The sequence below is a fragment of the Budorcas taxicolor genome, chromosome 16, assembly GCF_023091745.1.
Source record: "Budorcas taxicolor isolate Tak-1 chromosome 16, Takin1.1, whole genome shotgun sequence".
Taxonomy (NCBI): domain Eukaryota; kingdom Metazoa; phylum Chordata; class Mammalia; order Artiodactyla; family Bovidae; genus Budorcas; species Budorcas taxicolor.
This window is the reverse complement of record NC_068925.1, coordinates 65,146,818-65,169,147: the sequence shown is the minus strand read 5'-3', so window position 1 is coordinate 65,169,147 and position 22,330 is coordinate 65,146,818. Positions and strand designations below refer to the sequence as shown.

At 41.9% G+C, this 22,330-nt stretch overlaps 1 protein-coding gene across 1 annotated transcript in view; it reads right to left on the bottom strand.

The window, feature by feature from the left end:
* The window catches only part of LAMC2 (laminin subunit gamma 2), a 68,295-nt gene extending 54,326 nt beyond the window's left edge, over nt 1-13,969 (bottom strand). Inside the window, exon 1 of the mRNA XM_052653946.1 lies at nt 13,891-13,969. Coding sequence (XP_052509906.1) covers nt 13,891-13,969 — 79 coding nt within the window. The remainder of the gene's footprint in view (nt 1-13,890) is intronic.
* Nucleotides 13,970-22,330: the final 8,361 nt, after the last annotated feature.

Genomic DNA, 22,330 nt, shown 5'->3' with positions numbered 1-22,330 from the left:
CTATGGGGAAACGAGAACAGCATGAATTGCGAGAGGAACATGATAATTTTGTTAGAAGGAGCGTATGAGACTTCCAGTTTGCTGCTTTCATTGGAAGAACCATTTCAGCGCCAGGATGTCCCGACCTCTGTGTGTGAGCCTGAAGCTGCCATTGCGAAGGGCAGCACACCTAGCACCGCGTGCAAGGAGGGGCAGGGGCGAGGCAGGTGTGAGACCATGAGGTCAGGCTGTCGCGATCAGGCAGTCTTGACAGGCAGTGTACTTGGCCCCTGTGTGGGACTATCTCAGGAGCTAGGAATCTGAGCGTCATGTTGGAACCTGACAGTGTGTGCTGGCTCCTGTTACGTAGAGCCTCGCTGCTCTTGTTGCCATTTCAGCTGCTAAGAGCACTAACACTGAATCACTTAAATAGCAGCAAGTTTAGAATAAGTGACCTGCAATCTCCTGGGGATAAGTCCACATATAAACCACTTAGGGATGATGCTTAATTCTCTTCCTAATTTAGAGGATTAGACAGGTATGTGCCTTATGTTTCCTTTCTTGTATTTTCTGCCTCTCATTCCCTTTCTGAGACATCGAATCTTTTCTTCTGCTTCCTTGTTGAAACTCTCTTCCCTTGGATACTATGATGCCATACTGCCAGGCTCCTCTTGGCTTTGCACCTCTTCCCTTACCCCATTCAAGTCTTTGCGGGATCCTCTCCTTGCCCCATCTCTAAGTGTTGGTGCTTCTCAAGTCTCAATCCTGAGCCTCCATGCCTCTCACAATAGAACTCTAGAACTCTCATCCAAGCCAAGGACTTCAATAACCACAACAGGCGTGGACGTACCAGGATACTTCCCTAGCCCAGAATTCATTCTCAATTTTAGATCCTCATACCCAGCCATCCACTTTACATTTTCAACTGGTTGTCTCAAAAGCTCTTTACACAAAACATATAAAAACTAAATTTATAAATAATACTGCAATGAACTTTGGGGTGCATGTGTCTTTTTGAATCATGGCTTTCTTAGGGTATATGCCCAATAGTGGGACTGCTAGGTCATATGGTAGTTTTATTTTTAGTTTTTAAAGGAACTTCCATATTGTTCTCCATAGGAAGCAATCTAAATGTCCATTGACAGATGAATAAAGAAGATGTAGTACATATATACAAGGGAATATCACTCAGCCATAAAAAGGAATGATATTGGGTCATTTTTAGAGACAAAGATGGACCTAGAGTCTGTCATACAGACTGAAGTAAGTCAGAAAAACAAATATCATATATTCACACATATATGCGGAATCTAGAAAAACGGAACCTCTTTGCAGGGCAGGAATACAGATCCAGACGTAGGGAATGGACGTGTAGACTGGGCGGAGGGGACGGGAGGATGGGATGAGTTGGGAGAGGGGGACTGACATACATGCACTATCGTGTGTAGAACAGACGGCTGACGGGAACCTGCTGTATCGCACAAGGAGCTTGGCTCAGTGCGCCGTGATGACCTAGAGGGGTGGGATGGGAGGGCAGCGAGAGGAAGGTCCAAGAGGGAGGGGGTATATGTATATAGACATATAGATGATTTACTTGTTTGTACAGCAGAAACCAACACAACATTGTGAAGCAACTATACCACAACTAAAAAAATAATATATAAAAAAAACAACCACCAAGTTGTTGTTTCCCTTCAAGTCAGAAAGCTGAGAGCTATCCTTATAGGATCTCAGTCTTTTTCATTTGCCGATATTCTATTCAATGGCCAATTGTACTGGTATAATCCTCTAAACAGCTCAACCCCATCCAAGTCTATCTCCGCTACAGCCGCGCAAGACCAAATGCCAGCTGTCTCTTGTCTCTTGGCATAGCTTCCTAACTGAATCCTCTGCAACTTCTCTTGCCTCCCTCCACTCAGTATAGTCAGAAAAGCTGTTTCAAATACAAATTTTACTAATATCTCTCCTCTATAATGCCTTTTAAAAAATCTTTAGATAAAGACCAGAACTCCTAAACATTGCTTACAAAGACTTCCACTGTCTAATCCTATCTACTTTTCCAGCCTAATTTCATCTCTCTCCCATTCGTTTCACTTATATTTCATTTTACATTTTTACTTCCTCTGCTTCTTAATATTCTTGCTTTAGAGGAAAAGCATCATAGCGGGCAGACATGAGTTGGGGCTATTAATCCCAACCACCCTCCTCCCTTTTGTTTGTTCAAAGAAATTACGCTAAAAATTCAGTCTTAATTTATTATTATTTAGATATCATCCCCTTCCTCTGAGTCAAAGAACTGGCCTCATGTACTGACAACTCTTTTCTGCTCAAAGACAGCAATCATCACCTCTGGGAAGTCAGCTGTAATGAGGCTCTTCATCAGGAAGTCCAAATATAAATAAATAGAAAATGGTGAATAAAAGTAAAGGTGAGAATAACATACTCACTTTAAAAAGCTGGTAAATGCCTATTTTTAGAACAAAAACAATTAAAGCGGGTGTCCTTTAAGTAGCAATCTATTATAAAGTATTTTAAAAATTATTTTTACAAATACTCCCATTGCACATTACTTATGAAGTCTGAAGCAAGAAAAACCTGGCCCATCTATCGGTTTGGTATCAAGGACATTGGAAGCTATCATCCTATTTGCAAAACTTGAAAGTCTTCATGTCTGTGATACTCAAGATGATAAGATGAGTATTTTTATTATAATTTTTAAAAAGATGATGATGAAAATGCTCATATTTTCCAGTTTTAAAAATCTTCTACATGAGATTTTTCTTTCCAAGGTTTCATTTGTTTCTCAGCTTGGGTAAATACTTTAAAGCAAAATCTGAACACTTCATAATTTATTTATTTATTTTTAAATATTTATTTATTTGGCTGCATTGAGTCTTAGTTGCAGCACACGTGATCTGCATTGTGCCACGCAGGATCTTTCATGACATTGTTCAGACTCCCCTCTAGTTGTGAAATGAGAGCTCCAGAATCAGTAGTTGCTACACAACGGGCTTAGGTGTTGTGAGACATGTGGGATCTTAGTTCCCCAACCAGGGATGGAACTCTCGTCCCATGCATTGGCAGGTGAATTCGTAACCTCTGGACCACCAAGGAAGTCTCCATTTCATCCTTTAAAGTGATCTTGAATTTTACAGTTTTATGTGTGACTGCTTCTAGTTTTAGCTTCTTCGGATATGTCTCAATACGTTTTCTAATTAGAATAAGAAAACTGAAAAGGCACTTCCCTCTATAAGAGCTTTTTAACTGAATTCAGTTCTCTGCCTCACCTTTTTCACAGCTTCCTTTTATGCCAACGCAGCTAGAACCGCTGGTGCTGTAACCTGCCTGATCATTTGTTTTCCAGGACAGGTAAATGCCCAAGCAGTACAAGTAAGCCTGCAATGTGAAGTGCTCTGAGAGGACCAACAGCAGCCAGCGTTCTAATCCCATGGAAAATTTTGAATGATAGAGTACAGACAAATCTTTTCAATTCTAAGTGGTCTAGTCACTGAGAGCCAATGAAACTGTTTACCACATTTTCCTTTTCAATGATTAGGGCTTACAAGGCGTCACCTACTTTCATCACAAGTTCATAGCACATGGTATTGTAATCTAGACTTAGAAATGGCACAGGTGAATATGGATGACTCAGCCGGGGAGTACTAGACCAGGGAGACGACTTTCCTAACACCCCACCAGGACCCCAGCAGACAGTGGGGACAGGGAAAGAGGTCTCAGCGAATAGGAAGGCTGGGGAGGCCAATTTCTGTCTGACTAGCAAAGCTTAGAGGGAAGAGGTTAGGACGCAAAGGATACAGAAGAGGCTCCCTTCTCTTACACATGATAGCTTTAAGGGCTTGACTCCAAGACAGGAGTCAGCTACAGGGTATGATCAGCAGTGATCACAGTGAGGATTCTGTCTGAAAGTTCATCACCCTCTTGTTACTCTACAACCTTCTGACCACAGAAACTGCTTCGAAACTGAGCGTTAGTCGCTCAGTCATGTCTGACTCTTTGCGACCCCATGGACTGTAGCCCACCAGGCTCCTCTGTCCATGGAATTCTTCAGGCAAGAATACTGGAGTGGGTAGCCATTCCCTTCTCCAGGGGATCTCCCTAACCCAGGGATCGAACCTAGGTGTCCTGCATCACAGGCAGATTCTTTACTATCTGAGCCAGTTGCTGCAGGAATGTCTATTTTTTGTGAGATCATCAAAGAAAAGCATCCCAATACAGAAAGCACATCTGACTACTACTTAAAGAGCATAGTGTTCTTTCAGCACTTGCTACACTGCCCAGCGAAAGGTGTCATCTACCCCTTTAAGAAATGGCTGAACTGAAGGACATTAGAGAGTCCACGATAGCTAGAGATGACCCCTGAAGTGATGAGGACTAAGAGGAAAGAAATCATGTATGAAGACTCTGAATAAAGAAAAGTTTAAAAGGAAATTCTGATTTGCACCGAAATGCTTTATGGAGTATACATTAAATGTGGTTTTTCTATTGCTTACATTTGTGTTTTTGGGGCTCCTTAAAAAAAGTTACCTAATGATTCTTCCTCTTTAAACCTTTCGTTGCTTTCATGAATAAGATATTTTTGTACAAGGAGATTAGCCACAGATTTTTTTGCTATCACTACCTTCCTTCACAAAGATACACACATTTAGGTATGTGCATGCTTACCAGGCAGGCACCATTTGAATTCTTAGTTTTGCCAAAAGAACATGGCAACTTGTGTACATTGTTGTTGTTCAGTCACTAAAGTCATGTCCGACTCTTTGCAACCCCATGGGCTACAACATTCCAGGCTTCCCTGTCCTTCACTGTCTCTCAGAGCTTGCTCAAATTCATGTCTATTGAGTCAGTGATGCTATCTGACCATCTTATTCATGTACATTACTATGTTGGAAAAGGTATGGAATGCATTTTATAGCACTTTCCTTCAAAATTCATTGCTGTAAAAAAAAATCCACTTGAAAATAGTAAATTAAAATTGTGGTGCTTAAAGTGAGAACAGTGAATTAAATGGTCTTTTAGGAACCCAATCATTCTGATGTATCCACAAAGAGAGGTAACAGTTATTGTAAGAAGAATTTGGACCGTGAAACCTCCAGCAGAAGGTAGGATCGACGTGTCCTACATCCCAGCTCTTAGCAAAGGAAGTGCCTTTCCAGTTTCTTATTCTAATTAGAAAATGAAGAAGCTAAACTAGAAGCAGCCACACAGAAAACCGTAAAATTCAAGATCACTTTAAAGGATGAAATGGGGACTTCCTTGATGGTCCAGCGGTTAAGACCTTCCTACAAGGAAGATCCTTCCCTGCAGATGGTCCTACAAGCTCTGGAGCCCTCATGCCACAATTAAAGAAAAGCCCACACGATGCCCACATGACACAGTGAAGTTCCCACATGCTGCGACTAAGATGCAATGCAGCCAAATAAATAAATACATAAAAATAAATAAATGACGTTACTTGCCATGCCTGGTCAGCTGTGGCCTGGCCTCTGTCCCTGAAGATCTCAGCCTGTGAAGATCCCCTCCTACCATATCCCACATACAACCCCTTGGAAGAGACAAGAGCCACTGCTTTGGGGTGCCACTGGATCCACTGGGCTCACAAAGCAAACTGGCCTATTGAGATGAGAAATGATCTTTAAACATTAGAAATCCCCTTTAACCAACAGCAAAATGAATAGTGACTTGAAAAAACAATAAGTATGTATAAAGCTTAGTGGTCAACTTCAAAACGTATTCTAATAATCTCCAGCCAAGGAGAGAAAAATAGCCTCTGGACACAACGATGCTTTAATAGATTCCAAACATTGAGAGGTAGGATTTCCCTGACGATCTGGTGGTTAAGATTCTTGAGCCACTTGGTCAATTACAAGCTATGTGATAAAATAAAAACAAACAGAAGAGGAAACTTAGTAATCTGAAATTTGCTCTCTTGTCAGTTCTCCTAGAAACTGGAGTTTGTGCTTGATTTTGCCCTGTTATTCACTGCCATTTTTAAAGAAAAGGCTACTCTAAGGACTCACATACACAGAGCTCTGAAAAGCCAGGACACAAGATATCCCAGCTAAAAATGTAAGGGATATTGTTATAATAGCTCAAGAGTCCATCAACTCTGAAAATTGATTTAAAAGAAAATCCTTAAAAAGAATGAGAAATAAGCCATGGAGGTATCTTGTTAAAGAACATTAAACTAGCAACTGAAATCTGGTCCTGTTACTAACTGCCTGGCTCTGGTCAAGGCAATCACTTTCCTGTGCCTCAATTTTCCAATCTATAAATGAGGGTCACATGTCCTGGAGCCCAGCTCTGCTCTAGCCAGTGATGAGGATTTGGACAGTCACTTTGCCTCCTTGAGTGTCGTTTTCCTTAACTTTAGAGGAGAGGCTCTGGTAGAGAACCCTTAAGAGTCATGCTCATTCAGGTCCATGATGCTGTTAATAAAAGAAGAAAGTGGTGAAAAGTGCAAACCTTTTCATAAGAAATGCCCAGTACAGGTACAGCTGAAGATCTGATCATTTTTCCAATGTTTAAGTTAGTGTGGGAAATGATCTAGCTGCAATTTTGTTTTTTCTAGGATGTGAAGATCCATATTCACACAATGAAAGAAAATAAAATCTGGAAAAGAAACAGTCAGGTTTCTGTAAAGAGGTCAGCAAAACTGAAGAATTCCAGGATACATATATGTTTGCCCAATTGATCTCCACCTTCTTCTGACAGAGAGGAAGTCCTCACATTGATCAGTGCTGGAAAAAGAGCCATTCTTTTCTTCTTTTATGACATAAGGAAGCCCACGTTTGTTGGGGAGGCATGTATACAGACATACAGTCACCCACAGACACAAAAAAAGACTCAGCTTCTGGCTTTGGGTGTGGCTCAAATATTACATCATATAACTGGGAATTATATTAGAACACAGCTCAGTATGATTCAGTAATCTATTTGGTCTAACTTGTGACTAGAGTATTCTAGAATCTATGGTATTCTTTCTACACTGGTCTATAATAGATTGTTAAATCTTGTCGTGGCAAATTTCTCTAGGAGAAAATAAAAGTCAAAATAGTTCAGCCACTAAGAACTTAAATGGGAAAAAATGTTCCCAGGATGGCCTCAACATCTTGATTTCATGCTCCTGACTTTCCCATAAACACTGATCACAAATCAACATTCTTCCTCAGCTTCTTGGGTCAGTGGAGCTAAACCAGTGGCTCCCCCAGTTCAGGACACTCAGAATTTAAACCTACATGGGAATTTTCAGCTTATACTCCAACGCATTTCTATATGCCCATTTATTATACATACTTGAATATAAGATGAATATAAGGCCACATTTAAGTCTTTTCAAAATCTCTGTTACACAGCACTTTCTCAATTATTTTATTTTTAAAATTATTATTTGGGGAAGACATGTTAACCTGAAATGACCTCAACCAATGTTTCAGATAATTTTTAAATAAAAAAGAGGCCAAGCTATCAAACACAGTTCTCCTAATAGTTCATCATCCCACAACTGTGAGTGCTTGAAAGTTATCCTAAGTAAGCCTTTTGAGATGATTATGCTATGATGATCACAATGAGTGCTTCGGGATAGTTTTTAAATCTTTTTCATGTCTTCTGAAAATGGCGTACTTTTCAGTGACAGCAGCAAAAGATAAGACAAATGGAGCCATGTCTCAATTCACCTGATCCAAAATAGAGAAAAACTGCATTAAAGTGGCTTTCAGTTCAGTTCAGCTCAGTCGCTCAGTCGTGTCCGACTCTTTGCGAACTCACGAATCACAGCACGCCAGGCCTCCCTGTCCATCACCAACTCTTGGAGTTCACTCAGACTCACGTCCATCGAGTCAGTGATGCCATCCAGCCATATCATCCTCTGTAATCCCCTTCTCTTCCAGCCCCCAATCCCTCCCAGCATCAGAGTCTTTTCCAATGAGTCAACTCTTCGCATGAGGTGGCCAAAGTACTGGAGCTTCAGCTTTAGCATCATTCCTTCCAAAGAAATCCCAGGGTTGATCTCCTTCAGAATGGACTGGTTGGATCTCCTTGCAGTCCAAGGGACTCTCAAGAGTCTTCTCCAACACCACAGTTCAAAAGCATCAATTGTTCGGTGCTCAGCCTTCTTCACAGTCCAACTCTCACATCCATATATGACCACAGGAAAAACCATAGCCTTGACTAGACGGACCTTAGTCGGCAAAGTAATGTCTCTGCTTTTCAATATGCTATCTAGGTTGGTCATAACTTTTCTTCCAAGGAGTATGTGTTTTTTAATTTCATGGCTGCAATCACAATCTGCAGTGATTTTGGAGCCCCCCAAAATAAAGTCTGACACTGTTTCCACTGTTTCCCCATCTATTTCCCATGAAGTGATGGGACCAGATGCCATGATCTTCGTTTTCTGAGTGTTAAAACTGGAATTTGAGAAGTGACAGGTCATCTAATGTGGGGGTCATCTTATACATGGGCATGTTCCAGAAAGTAACATATGCTGAACCTGCATACGATGAAGTACGATGGTTGACAAAACATAAGAAATGATATGAAACTGAATCCTGAAATTCCTATCTGCTTTGGGTTCCTTGTGAGGAATTCTGTTTGTTTCATTGGGTAAAATTTAGAGCTCATTTCAGCCTGAGCCAGAGGACTCCTCATCACCTTTCCTGGACTAATGAAAGGAGCCTCTTCCAAAGCTTTACCACTTAAAACTCAGAAGGCATGATACTGATATCTGGTACTGGCAGAGCAATTAGTTGTATTATAGTAATACTGAACACTCTGAGTGTTTACTAGGCATTGTGCGAAATGCTGTACATGAAATAATCACAGCAATTCATTATCTTCACCTTAGAGATGAGGAAACCCAGTAACATGGGGGGCAGCTTGCGTCACTCCCTTAAGTGGGAAATGATGCAGCTAGGATTTGAACCTCCCTCTGTGAGGCTTCCCAGGCGATGCAGTGGCAAAGAATCCACCTGCCAAGGCAGGATACGCCAGAGATACGGGTTCGATCGCTGGGTCGGAAAGATCCCCTGGAGGAAGAAATGGCAACCCACTCCAGTATTCTTGCTTGGAAAATTCCATGGACAGAGGAGCCTGGTGGGCTATAGTCCAGGGTGTCACAAAGAGTTGGACATGACTGAGGACACACACATACGTAAACACAGTCTTACTACAGAGCCTGTACCTCTAGGCAGGATGCTGGACCTTTCCAACGAGTTATGTGTGTGCTCGGTCACAGTTGTGTCCAGCTCTCTGCAACCCTATGGACTGTAGCCTGCCAGGCTCCTCTGTCCACAGGATTTTCCAAGAAGAATGCTGGAGTGCGTTACCGATTCCTTCTCCGGGGGATCTTTCCAACCCAGGGATCAAACCCACATCTTCTGCATCGCCTGCATAGGCAGGTGGAATCTTTCCCACGGAGCCACCTGGGAAGCCCGCCACTCCACAGGTTAAATAACAGAATCTACGAGAGCGTAAATCTCTCCAGGGGCCCTTTCCACTAATCACAACACAATCCTAAGTACCTCTTTTCCAGCATCAGGCTATGGGAGGAACTAAATTAGTGATCTGAATAATCTTGGGTGCTGAGTTCACCATTCTAGAGCAAGTGATTCAAAACTGACCTAGTGGCTGAATCCTATAGGGTCATCTTAGCCTTCATCCTTTGTGTATTCATATTTCTACCTCTGAGTAGAAGTTATGACTCCTAAAGTAGAAATTTATGATTCTTACATTTTTTAACTGAAGTATAGTTGAATTACAATGTCATGTTAATTACTACTGTACAACAAAGTGACTCTATTAAACAAATATATATGTATATTCTTTTTCATATTCTTTTCCTTTATGGTTTATCACAGGATATTGAATATAGCTCCTTATGCTATACAGTAGGACCTTGTTTATCCATTCTATGTATAATAGTGTGCATCTGTTAACCCCAAACTCCCGATCCAACCCTCTCCCACCACCTTGCCTTTGGCAATCACCAGTCTATTCTCTATGTCCCTGATTCTGTTTCGTTTTCATAGATAGCTTCATTTGTGTATGACTCCGATGTTGTTGAAACTCTTCCTCACTCTAACAAAACTCTCCACTTTCTTGATTCTCCCTAGCCTTGATGCCCCTTCCTCCCATTCCTTCACTATTCTTCCATCTCCTTGTTAAGTATTGAGGTTTCTTTTACCTCTTTCTCCCAGGCAGTCTTTTTCCAGTGGTCATGTATGGATGTGAGAGTTGGACTATAAAGAAAGCTGAGCGCTGAAGAATTGATGCTTTTGAACTGTGGTGTTGGAGAAGACTCTTGAGAGTCCCTTGGACTGCAAGAAGATCCAACCAGTCCATCCTAAAGGAGATCAGTACTGAGTGTTCATTGGAAGGATTGATGTTGAAGCTGAAACTCCAATACTTTGGCCACCTGATGCCAAGAGCTGACTCATTTGAAAAGACCCTGATGCTGGGAAAGATTGAGGGCAGGAGAAGGGGACGACAGAGGATGAGATGGTTAGATGGCATCACCAACTCAATGGACATGAGTTTGGGTGGACTCCGGGAGTTGGTGATGGACAGGGAGGCCTGGCGTGCTGTGGTTCATGGGGTTGCAAAGAGTCGGACACGATTGAGCGACTGAACTGAACCCAGATAGTCTCATCTATTTTCAAGGCTTTGTTGGACTCCTAACTTTATATTGTTTTAATTTCTTCTAAATTTCAAAATTATAGTTCCAGCTGTTCACTGGACATGTCCACTTGCAACTCAAACTCAATATAACCCCATGGACGCTCACCTCCTTCTCTTCATTACTGCCGACCTTGCTCTCAAACCTGACCCTTTTGTTTAAGTCCTCATTTCCTTTAATGACATCACTGCCTAACCAATTACATGAAGTTGAAGCCTTGGACCCATCTTGGACTCTTGCTTATTTCTCACAGTTTCCCGTTACTATTATCCCTAATGCACATACCCATTGGATCACCAAATTCTTCCAATTTCACCTTCTAAATGTCTCTGTGATCTGTTTCCTCTTTGCTGTTCCATGACCATGATGAAAACCCTCATCAAGTCTCATTTGGAGTATTTCAATGGCCATTTATTTGCCTCTCCTAGCTCAATTCCATCCTTTAAGCCCTTAAATGAGTGACCTTTCCCACGTCCACTCTTCTTAGAAACCACCTGCAACCTGGAGACAGTGCTTTGGAAAATCAAGTGTTCCTTACTTGCTGCAAATTATAAATCCTTCCTTCTCTGGAAAAAACAAACAAACAAACAACAACCTTCTGCAACCCTTCTTTGCCACAGGGCACTAACCTAACTGCATATCCTGATCCTGGCACGTAAGGCTCTTCACCACCAGATTCTTGGCTACATTTCTAGTGGCATTTCAACCTCCCTTCTCCAGTCACACCTCCTCAAGGGAACTATGATGCAGACCATTGGAGCTACAGCCACATTCACATCAACTGTGAGCTCCTGAGGGGGACTCTTTATCTTTCTTAATGATCTCTAAGCATCCAAGTTCACTACACTTGCACTGTTGGCATCAGACATCTTAAAGAAATGTAGTTCTAGGCATTTTAAGGTTCTTCACAATAACATCTCTTCCTTTCAACAGCCCTGCAAGGTTACACAGCACTATTGCCTCTATTTAGCAGCAAAGAGCCGATTCCGGGCGGCCGAGGTGCCTGAATGGTTACTAATAGGGAACTAGTAAACAAAGCAGTCAAAAATTTAAAGCCAGGTCAGGCTGACTCTAAAACATGTGCTTTAGCTGAGACCAACTCTGATTATATCTAACACTAAAATTTCACCTGCAAGGTAGCACCCAGGAAGCAATGTCCTTGCTTTAGGCTCTCAGAGGTACACAGATGCAGGTCACTTTGGGAGATGTCAAGCACCATACTTTCAGTCCAACTCCCACAAGATCCCAGGCATCCCATAAATAGAAAAGCATGGGTGCTCTAGCCTAACACAAACTTCTCACACTCTCATTGAACCCCAAATGAAGCCCTTTGAGGAGGCAGCCTAATATTTTTAAATGGCTTATCTTTGAAAAAGGGGAAAGTCTGGAAATGAGCCTAAACACTGCTTCTGACTTAACAATTCATTAAGTCCTTCTGACTTACTGGACACTCTGAGTTTACCCATCCTTGAGGAGTTAGAGTCTAAACTCTTTCCTCCTGACTCTAATTTTATTGAACAATTGACGTTGTTGTTAGTTAGCCACTAAGTCGTGTCCAACTCTTTTGAGGCCCTGTGAACTGTAGCCTGCCAGGCTCCTCTGTCCATGGGATGTCCCAGGCCAGAATACTGGACTGAGTTGCCATTTCCTTCTCCAGGCGATCTTCCCAGACCAGGGATAGCACTTATGGCTCCCAAATTGCAGGTGGATTCTTTACCACTGAGCTACAAGAGGAGCACAAAAAAATTGATATTCCCTTACATATTTGTTTCTTTTATCTAATGCTAACACACACACACATACACTCAACTATAGCCCAAAGGGAAAGTGCTTCAACAGTTACTCATTATGCAAACCATATGTACCTGTTCCCTTGTTACTTTTATAATAAGGTCCCTGAAGTTCCAGTCTAAGAAACCATGGATCAAGTTTCAGATGTGTCTCTGCCAGTAGCTGCTTCTGTAGCTTTGCACAAATCCATTTCCATATTTTCATTTATTAAGTCAAGGGATTCTAAGAGTCGATCCATAAGTAGTCTCTCTGAATTCTGATACTCAAAGACTATTCTTACTTTTAGGATATTTCTCACTAGGTGAAAGCTATTGATTCTAAGGGAGTCTAACCTACATGATCATTTTCATAAGTGATTTTTAAATGGTAGTCAAGGATGATGACCTGGAAGTTAATTTCAAGATTATCTTAGACCAAAAAAGACTGAATCAAATGCATTCAAATAGACGCTAAATCATTTGTGCCTCTCAAATACCATTGAGGCTAGCATCACCCAGACTGCAAAGTAATAAATGGAGTATCTAAGATAATTCCACGTACCCATGAACTTGGTTTCATGTTCACACATATTTACATGTGTGAAAACGGATATTGGATGTGTTGAGATAATTATCCAAGTGCCATCAGATACAAGAAGCAAAAATAAACCCCAAAATTTGAGGTAATTAGGCAAATATCATTGGTAAAATTCAGTGACTACCAAGTAAAACTTAAGAGAAACACCCATTATGTGTTGTGGCTGATGCATGCATACAGTATACCGTTGCTAGGTGCCCAGGAAGTTTTGTTTACAGGAGCTGAACTTCTCACAACGTGACAGCTACTGGGTGCCCTAGATAAGATCAAATGGTCTATGACATAGGTGCCCAATAAATGCCTGTTGGATAAATATTATGTGAAAATACTACGAAAAGTAACACTATGCAAAAGGAAAAGCATTGTTAAGACTCTTACAGCTCATTTTCCATCCCAAAGAAACGGGAATTCCAGAGGGATGATTAAAGAGGTGCCTTTTCAACCTTCATGGGGTTCAAGGTCACAGAAAACATTCCCACCAAAATTCCATCAATAAAAACACACTGTGGGAAAAGAATTTATATACCCACATGTTACTGATTAAACCAGAGCACCTTGATCAATCAATCAATAAATAAACACTCAAGAAGGCACTTTTTAAAGGGAAGAAAACCCTGGTTTGGCACAATCCATTGGTTTCACATTTTAAAATCAGACAGCTTTACATAGTATTGGTAAATAGTATATACCTACTGTGAACCACCGTCTGGAGGAGCCCCACAGGACGGAGCGGGAGGGAGCTCTGATGCAAAGTGGGGGCGCCTTCTTGCAAAGTGCGTGCAGCCATCACGCTCTGTAGGGCAAGGCCAGTTCCCCGCCCAGGGCTGCGCTGCTTCCTCCGGGAAGGGACTCACCTGGCGTCCTGGAGTTGGCCCGGGCTGCAGGCAGGAGGAGCGAGAGGCAGAGGCAGCCGCTGAGCCAGAGCGCGGGCATGGCCAGGCAGGGCCGCGCTGTCCGCCGCTGCACGGGAGCTGCCCGGCGCCTCGCCGCTGGGAGCTTTCACTCTGCGCTCCGCTGTGCTTTCCTTTCCCTTGATCAGGTGGTTTTATCGACTCTTCTACCTGACTCAGTCCTGACAGGAAGAGAGCCTGTGTTTCAGGGTGTGACTCACCTGTGAATAAGGAGGACCCAGCCCTCGGGAGGCAGACAAACACACAGCATACAGGGAGCTGTAAAAGCGCTCACCCCTGCTGCCAGGCTCCCCCCTCCCGCAAGGAGGGCGCGCACCTGGCCTAGGCCGAGGGCGTGGTGCAGAGGCTGCGGCCCAGGGATCTTGTGGGAGGAATGTGCCAGGTCCCCCAGAGCCCTCCTTTTCTCTCAGGGTGGTCCAGAGCAGCATGGGGAGGTAGCTAGCAGCCCGCCCCTTCCTCCAGCTGGGAGGCCCAGTCTCCTGTGCGGCAAACTCAAATAAGTCAGCAGCTCTGATCAGCTCTGGGCTAAAAATCAACAAGGAAAACAGGCCAGTCCAACAGTCACAACAGGGTCCCCTCCACCCTCTGGCCTAGGCTCAACCTCTCTCTGAAATACAGTAACCCTACCCCAGCCTACCCACTCTGTTGACACCTCATTCCTTCCCTCACCATCATCTGGCTGGACCAGGGTTCCTCTCCTGGGTCCCCAGAACGTCCTGATCACTAAGTCATCTGTTGACTGGTGGGCCTCCCTTATGAAGGACAGGTACTGCTCTGTATCTGTAACAACTGGTATAGTATCTAGCACATAGTTGGTGCTAAATAAATGTTCTGTTGGACTGAATAAGAGGATCCAGATTTCATATTCCTTTTACATCATATAACATATTTCTCATGCCACTCTCTATAGGCCCTTTAGAATATGTTTGTTGAGTCCAACTTTGAGTATCACCCAAGTTCAAAGTCCTAGGTGAGTGAGTGGTGTCTAGAAACTGTAAGTCATATATCTTACATTGTCACTTTCCCCAGGGAGGCTGAGGTCCATAATTCAAGGAGTTGGCTGTCAAGGAGAAGGCGTTGGTTCCTACTAGAGATTTTTTAATTGTCAGAGGTAGATAGATAGATAGTTCCATAAATGATTAACAACATAAGGCAACTAATAATGCAAGATTGTATCAAAAGGTGTAAGGATTTCAGTTTATGCAGGTAATCAAGACCAGAGTGGGCTGCCTGGACAGCTAGGGATGACTTTGTACAGACCATGGAGTATGAACCAGGTGTTAATGGATACCTGGGTTCTGAATACAGAACCAAGGAACCATAGGAGCGAGGTAGATTACTGCACCTACTCTAAAATCTCCAGCAACAAAAAAGGAGGACTAGAAATGAAGCTCCAATTTTCTTATCCCAAGCTTGATTTTCTTTTACTCTGTCCAGGATTCAAAGAAATAACGTAAAGATTCTTCTCTCCCCAAACTCGTTGTATCTGATCACTGGTAAAGTTTCAGGTCACAGAGATCAGGTATCTAGAATTCGCCCTTCTAGTATTTGGTACATTGTAGCGGCTGAAATCATGTCCCTGAATTCATCAGTGATAGGTAATGCTCTGCAGGAACAAGGAGCAGAGCCCTGCAAAATAAACTCTTGAAGGTAATTTCATTTTAGTACAGATTACTACAGTTTATTATATCTCAGAAGTTCATAATATCTCAAGAGCAGATATTTCCACCTACCATAATTTTCAGATAGTAATAATAATAGCTAAAAAAATACAGTACCTGTTTGTCATCGCTGCTGTAAATGCTTTATACATAACCCTTCAGTCTTCAAAACAATGCTACAAAACAGATGCATTATTAATTTCCCATTTCACAGATGAGAAAACAGAGGCATGGAAAGGTCAAGTAACATGCCCAAAGTCCCATTGCTTGTAAATGGCAAAACCAAGATTCAAAATCAGGCAATCTAGTTCCAAGTCCACAACCTTTTGTTAGATCAGATTAAAAAGCATCATAAAAAAAGACAAGTTCACAATATTGAATGAATTCAGTGTGCAGGTCGTGGTGATTTATCAACGGCTCCATTATAAGCCAACCAGATTGTGGACTCTTGGCCTACATCAATAAAGCCAAGTCACAAGGAACTCTGAACAAATACTTCTGATTTTCCTAACATGTTAGCTCTGAAAGGACGCCTAGGGGTCACCTGGACCTGGGGTAGAAAATGGGGAGCAGGCTCCTGGGTACCAGGCCAATAGTACCCTCTTGGATGTGGACAGAATACTATAGTGTTTCTCAGTTCCTCCCTCTTCTCCTTGGCTTATTCTGGGTCTCCTCATACATCTAAACAACCAGTCTGCTCTGGCTTTATTTCATATCTTGCTCAGGGACCATACCAACTCCCTTTATCTTCCCTGGTGGCTCAGAAGTTAAAGCGTCTGCCCGCAATGCGGGAGACCTGAGTTTGATCCCTGGGTTGGGAAGATCGCCTGGAGAAGGAAATGGCAACCCACTCCAGTACTCTTGCCTGGAGAATTCCATGGACAGAGAAGCCTGGTAGGCTACAGTCCACGGGGTCGCAGAGTCGGACACGACTGAACGACTTCACTTTCACTTTGCAAATTTGAATATTTCTGTAATACATTGCTGCAGTTCAGAGTGCTCTAGAGGTCAAAGGTCAAAGCTCTGGAGCCAGTAGATTCCCAGGGCCAAATCCTGGCTGCTTCATCTAGGCAGTTACTCAGTTTTCTCTAAGTCTCTGGTTTTTTTCACTTTTGTAAAATGGCAATAATAATAGAATACTTACCTAGTAAGTTTGTTGGGAAAATTGAGTTAATCACCTATATGGGCTTCCCAGGTGACACTAGTGGTAAATAACCCACCTATCAATGCAGGAGATATAATAGAGGCGTGGTTTTGATCCCTGGTTGGGGACGATCCCCTGGAGAAGGAAATGGCATTTCCAGTCCAATATTCTTGCCTGGAGAATCCCATGGACAGAGAAGCCTGGTGGGCTACAGTCCATAGGGTCTCAGAGTCAGACAAGACTGAAGTGAGGGATCACAATCATCTTCATAGTGCTTAGTGCAGCACCAGGCATATAATATGCACTACACAAGTAAGCCATGATAATAATAATAATTGTTGTTGCTGTTACTGTCACTAAGCACCATCAGTTTTTGCTTGTTATAATTAGTAACAAAGAACATATGAGGAGACGGCCCTGGTGGTCTGGGCTCCCCTGCTGGTTCCGACAGTAAAGAATCTGCCTGCAATGCAGGAGACCTGGGTTCGATCCCTGGGTCGGGAAGATCCCCTGGTAAAGGGAATGTCAACCCACTGCAGTATTCTTGCCTGGAGAATTCCATGGACAGAGGAGCCTGGTGGGCTAAAGTCCATGGGGTCGCACAGAGTCAGACACGACTGGGCTACTAAGCACACACACCTTGGCGGTTCAGTGGTTGACTTCTCCTTCCAGTACAGGGGGTGTGGGCTGGATCCTGAGTTAGGCAGCTAAGATCCCACATGACTTGAGGCCAATGAAACAAATCATAAAACAAAAGCAGTATTGTAACAAATTCAATAAAGACTTTAAAAATGGTCCACATCAAAAAAAAAATCTTAAAAAATATATGAGAAAAGTAGGAGGGTTTCTTTTATTTGTTTTTTGCTTTAATCCTTCTACTAATTGATTATTCCATCATAATTTTAAACTTCTGTGAAATGCTTGGTCTAATCCAGGTTCATGTTCTGATTACACATACTTGGAAGTTGTTAATTTGTATTTTTGCTGCATCTCTGGAAATCTCGTTCACATTCATATTCACCTGGCTAATGTTTCAAAAATTTTGCATTTGAATATATATCCTTATGATTAACTTCAATTAACATGTGTTTTTCAAAAAAGTAACAAAAATCTATTTGCTTTTCCATGTGACCCAAATAAATATTTTTTCAGCTTCAGACAATAATCAGAAAGGAAATTTTAGGTTGTGTGTATTTTTACACGAAAAATGTAAAAAAATAATCTTGCTACTACTCAGCAATAAAAAGGAATGATCTACTGATACTTACAAACATGGATAAATTTCAAAGCATTGTTCTAAGTGCAAGAAGCCAGGCACAAAAGACCAGATTCTATATGATTCCATCTATATGAAATTCTAGAAAAAGTATAACTACAATAAAAGAAAACAGATCAGTAGTTACCAGTAGGGGTAGGGAATTGACTGCAATGGTATGTAAGGATAATTTGGGGGGATGTAGGACATATTCAGAAATATGAGAGTGGTCAAAAATAATCAAACACTTAAAACAGGTAAATTTGATCATATGTAAATTATTCCTCAGTAAAACTAGTACTAAAAAATAAGAGAAAAATCTCAAAAACAGCTATTTGATAATTAAAATGAGTGAGTGCATGCTAAGTCACTTCATTCATGTCCGACTCGTTGCGACCATATGGACTGCCAGGCTCCACTGTTCATGGGATTCTCCAGGCAAGAATACTGGAGTGGGTTGCCATGCCCTCCTCCAGGGGATCTTCCTGACCGAGGGACTAAACCTGTCTCTTACCTCTCCTGAATTGGCAGGTGGGTTCTTTACCACTAGCACCACCTGGGAAGCCCAATTAAAATGATACTTTAACTAAAATATGCAAACTCAAACCCAGAACTAGAAATACACCAGCATCTGCATAAATGGTGACAAAGCCAGAGCACAATTCAGCCCTGACATTCTGCTGTTTCTGATACTCTCCAAGGAGCTTGAAGTGAAAGGCCATCTCAGGCCCTCGGGCCCATATACCAGGGAATTGCAGGGACATCCCTCTCCTGGCTCTTGTTAATTTATTTTACTAAAGCATAGTTGATTTAAGGGTTTCTCTCCTGGAGATCTGTTTCAGCAGTTTACAAAAGCTAAGAGATGCCTTTCTGAAATGTTTGCTTAGGACCATGAATGTCAAACCCATCTTGGACTTTTGTCCTAGGAAGTCAGCCCTTGGATTTTCCTCTTTTCTTTTCAAGTTGTCGTATTCATCTAGAGTGCAACCCCTGTATCAGTGGGGTAACGTTTTGTGCAGAAGTTCTCTGATCAGAGATGGAAAGGTACTGGTGCATTCCCACAGGGCATGGCCAGGAAGGCTGAAGCCTTGGAAGTCCCCTTTGTCCATTGTTTCTTTTGCAGCTCTGTCATAGGCCAGGGGACTTTTTTTTTTAACAATGCTGTGTAAATCACTTTACAAAACTGTCATCTCTCCACCCCAACCTCCCAAATAGAACTGCAAATGACATGTTGATTTTCTGCCTTGAGTTCCATTGGTTACCTTAGTTAACTTTCAGAAGGAATGTCTGGCATGTCACCCGATTTCAAACTCACTTATGATAAAAACTGAAGCACTGGCTGTTAACATGCCAGCAACAGACAGGGCTGCTGGGCTCAATTTTAAGCCTATAATCTCCCGCAGATAGTTCTAATTACGTCATCATTTGCATAAAAATTTCAAAGGCAAAATTGGTGGAAAAAATCCCAACAACTCCCCTTTGTTCTTAATTGGTAAAGGAAAATGTCCATAAATGGAAATGGTTCGGTGTTTCCTGGATCAGCTGGGTAGATTCTCTGCTGTTGGCCTGACTCCAGGAGAACAGTGTTCTCTGAAGCAAGCACCCAGGCTGAAGTGGCAAGCTTCTATCTTACGCAGAAATATATATGGTGTTCCCACAGCTAGTTTTTAGGAAGCAGTAGAAGCCAGACCAGAGTTCAAGTAATACCTTTTACCTTTTTTTAATTGAAGTATAGTTGATTTACAATGTTGTGTTATCTTTGGGTGTATATCAAAGTGATTCAATTATACAAACATATATATTCTATTTTAGATCCTTTTTCAGATCCTTTTTCATTGTATGTTATTACATGATATTGAATACAGTCCTCTGTGCTATACAGGAGGTCCTTGTTGTTTATCTATTTTGTATAGTGGTGTGTGTCTCCCCTCCCCACCTTTAGCTGTTTAAAGAGAAGCTAGTGATGGTTTAGTCACTAAGTCATGTCTGACTCTTGCAACGCCATGGACTGTAGCCTGCCAGGCTCCTCTGTCCGTGAAACTTACCATACTGGAGTGGGTTGCTATTTCCTTCTCCAGGGGATCTTCCCAACCCAGGGATCGAACTTGGGTCTCCTGCATTGCAGTCATATTATTTACTGACTGAGCTACTCGGGAAGACTTTTAAGGAGAGATGATCCTTTTTTCTGTGGCTGGCTGGTGATGCACCTGGGACCAGGGAAGTGATGGGAAATCAAGAGTGGATCCCAAAGAGCAAGCAGGGATGACAAGAAAATTCCAAAGAGGCAAGTGGCCAACTTGGATCAGAGGTCCTCACTCTTGCCTTGTAGAAGCAAAAAGCAAGTTCAAGAAACAATGTTTCTAAATGTGCCTCTTAATTTCAATCTAGAACTTTCCACCTTTAATAATTTAAATTGTGAAGTCTGAAAAACCCAATAGCGTTTAGAGTCTAATCCTCCTCCTTTAGTTAGGACATTTTGGATGTGTTTTAAACATTTAATAAGAGCTTTGACTACTACAATACTGACGGCAAAGCTGTACTGAATATTCTGCATGCGCCCAGCTCAGAGCTGGGAGCATTGCAGGGGTTTTGGAATTCTTTCCTCATCACCGCCCTCTGAAACAGGTGCTATTATTATCCTCAATTTGAAGTTACCCAGGCTCCCTTACAAATCCATGCCAATGCCTCACTCTGGAGTTATTATTCACCGACAGTGTAAAAACAAATTAAGCCTCTCACTTGGATAAACACATCCTTCTCCAGTTTAAAAAAAAAAAAACATTGAGTTGGAGCTTCAAATAAAAAATAAAATGTCTAATCTTTTTATTTATTTTCACTTTTGCTGAGGGAATGTTTTCCCAGTTTTACTGAGATAGAATTGACAGCACTGTATAAGTTTGAGGGGTATGGCATAGTGTTTTAACTTACATACATTATTGAAATGACGACCACAGTAAGTTTAGCAAATATCCATCATCATGTACAGATGCAAAATTAAAGAAATAGAACAAATTTTTTTCTTCCTTGTGGTTAGAACTCTTAGGATTTATTCTGTTAACAGCTTTCACACGTAACACACAGCAGAGTTAATTATATTTATCGTGTGGTACCCTATATCCCTAGTTCCTATCTATCTTACTACCGGGAGTTTGTGCATCTTCACTGCCTTCATCCAATCCATCCTCCCCTCAACCTCTGCCTCTGGTAATCACAAATCTGATCTTTTTTTCTGTGTGTTTGTTTATTTGTGCATGCCTACTCAGTCACTCAGTTGTGTCCAGCTCTTTGTGACCCCATGGACTGCAGCCTCCCAGCCTCTTCTGTCCATGGGATTTTCCCAGCAAGAATATGGGATTTTCCTGGCTAGAAAATGGGAGTGGGTTGCCTTTTCCTTCTCCAGGGGGTCTTCCCAACCCAGGAATCGAACCCAAGTCTCTTTAGCTCCTGCATTGGCAGGCAGATTCTTTACCACTGAGACTCCGTGAAAGCCCCATAATTGACCTACTAAATACCTAATCTTTATAAACTATACTATAGTCTAGAGACTCCCCTCCTGTAGATCAGCAATAAAGGCTTGGAGTACATTTTCCTTTTCACATCGAGGTTACCCAGTTTCCCTCACATTACGCATTACCTTTGTAACTCTTCAGTGTGGAATGACTTCGAATTCTTAGGCAAAATCCTTTTGTATCATCCAGTCTTGTCTTGATGGTCTCCTGATACCTTAATCCAGGTATAAGAGCTCTTTATTAAATAACTCAACTCTTGAACTCCTTATTTTCAGAACGTTGTAGTGAATCTGAGCAGTCTGAAAGAGAATTTAGTAGCTGTCTCCCTGGGTTCAGCTTTCCTAGGGCCTGGTTACACAGAAATCCCCAAACATTCCTGGGTGGTTCTTTAGCAGGAAGCTTGAAGATTGGATTAGACTTCGGTTAAAAGGTAAAACTGTGAGATCACTGCAATTATGGAAAGAGCTACAAATAATCACAGAAAAATCTAGAGACATTCCTCACTAACCTAAAAATTTCTCACAGCCTCCATGTGTCTACTTAGATTAAGTAGCAGAATTAACACAGTGATTCAGACAACTTAAACCAAAAAACCAAAATGACACACTTATCCCAATGATCTGGCTATTTTAGGTGAATATATTTCAGGCCTGAATTATTTGAATAATTGTTTCAGTGTCTTACCTTTTATTGCAGGAAGACCCAACCGAGCAAGATTTAATTGCTTAATCAAAGCTGCCTTTGTTATTTTCTTATCTCAGGGTCCTCTATTAAGTCAACCCTGGAAAGTAACTTAGAAAGTCCTGGTAAAAGC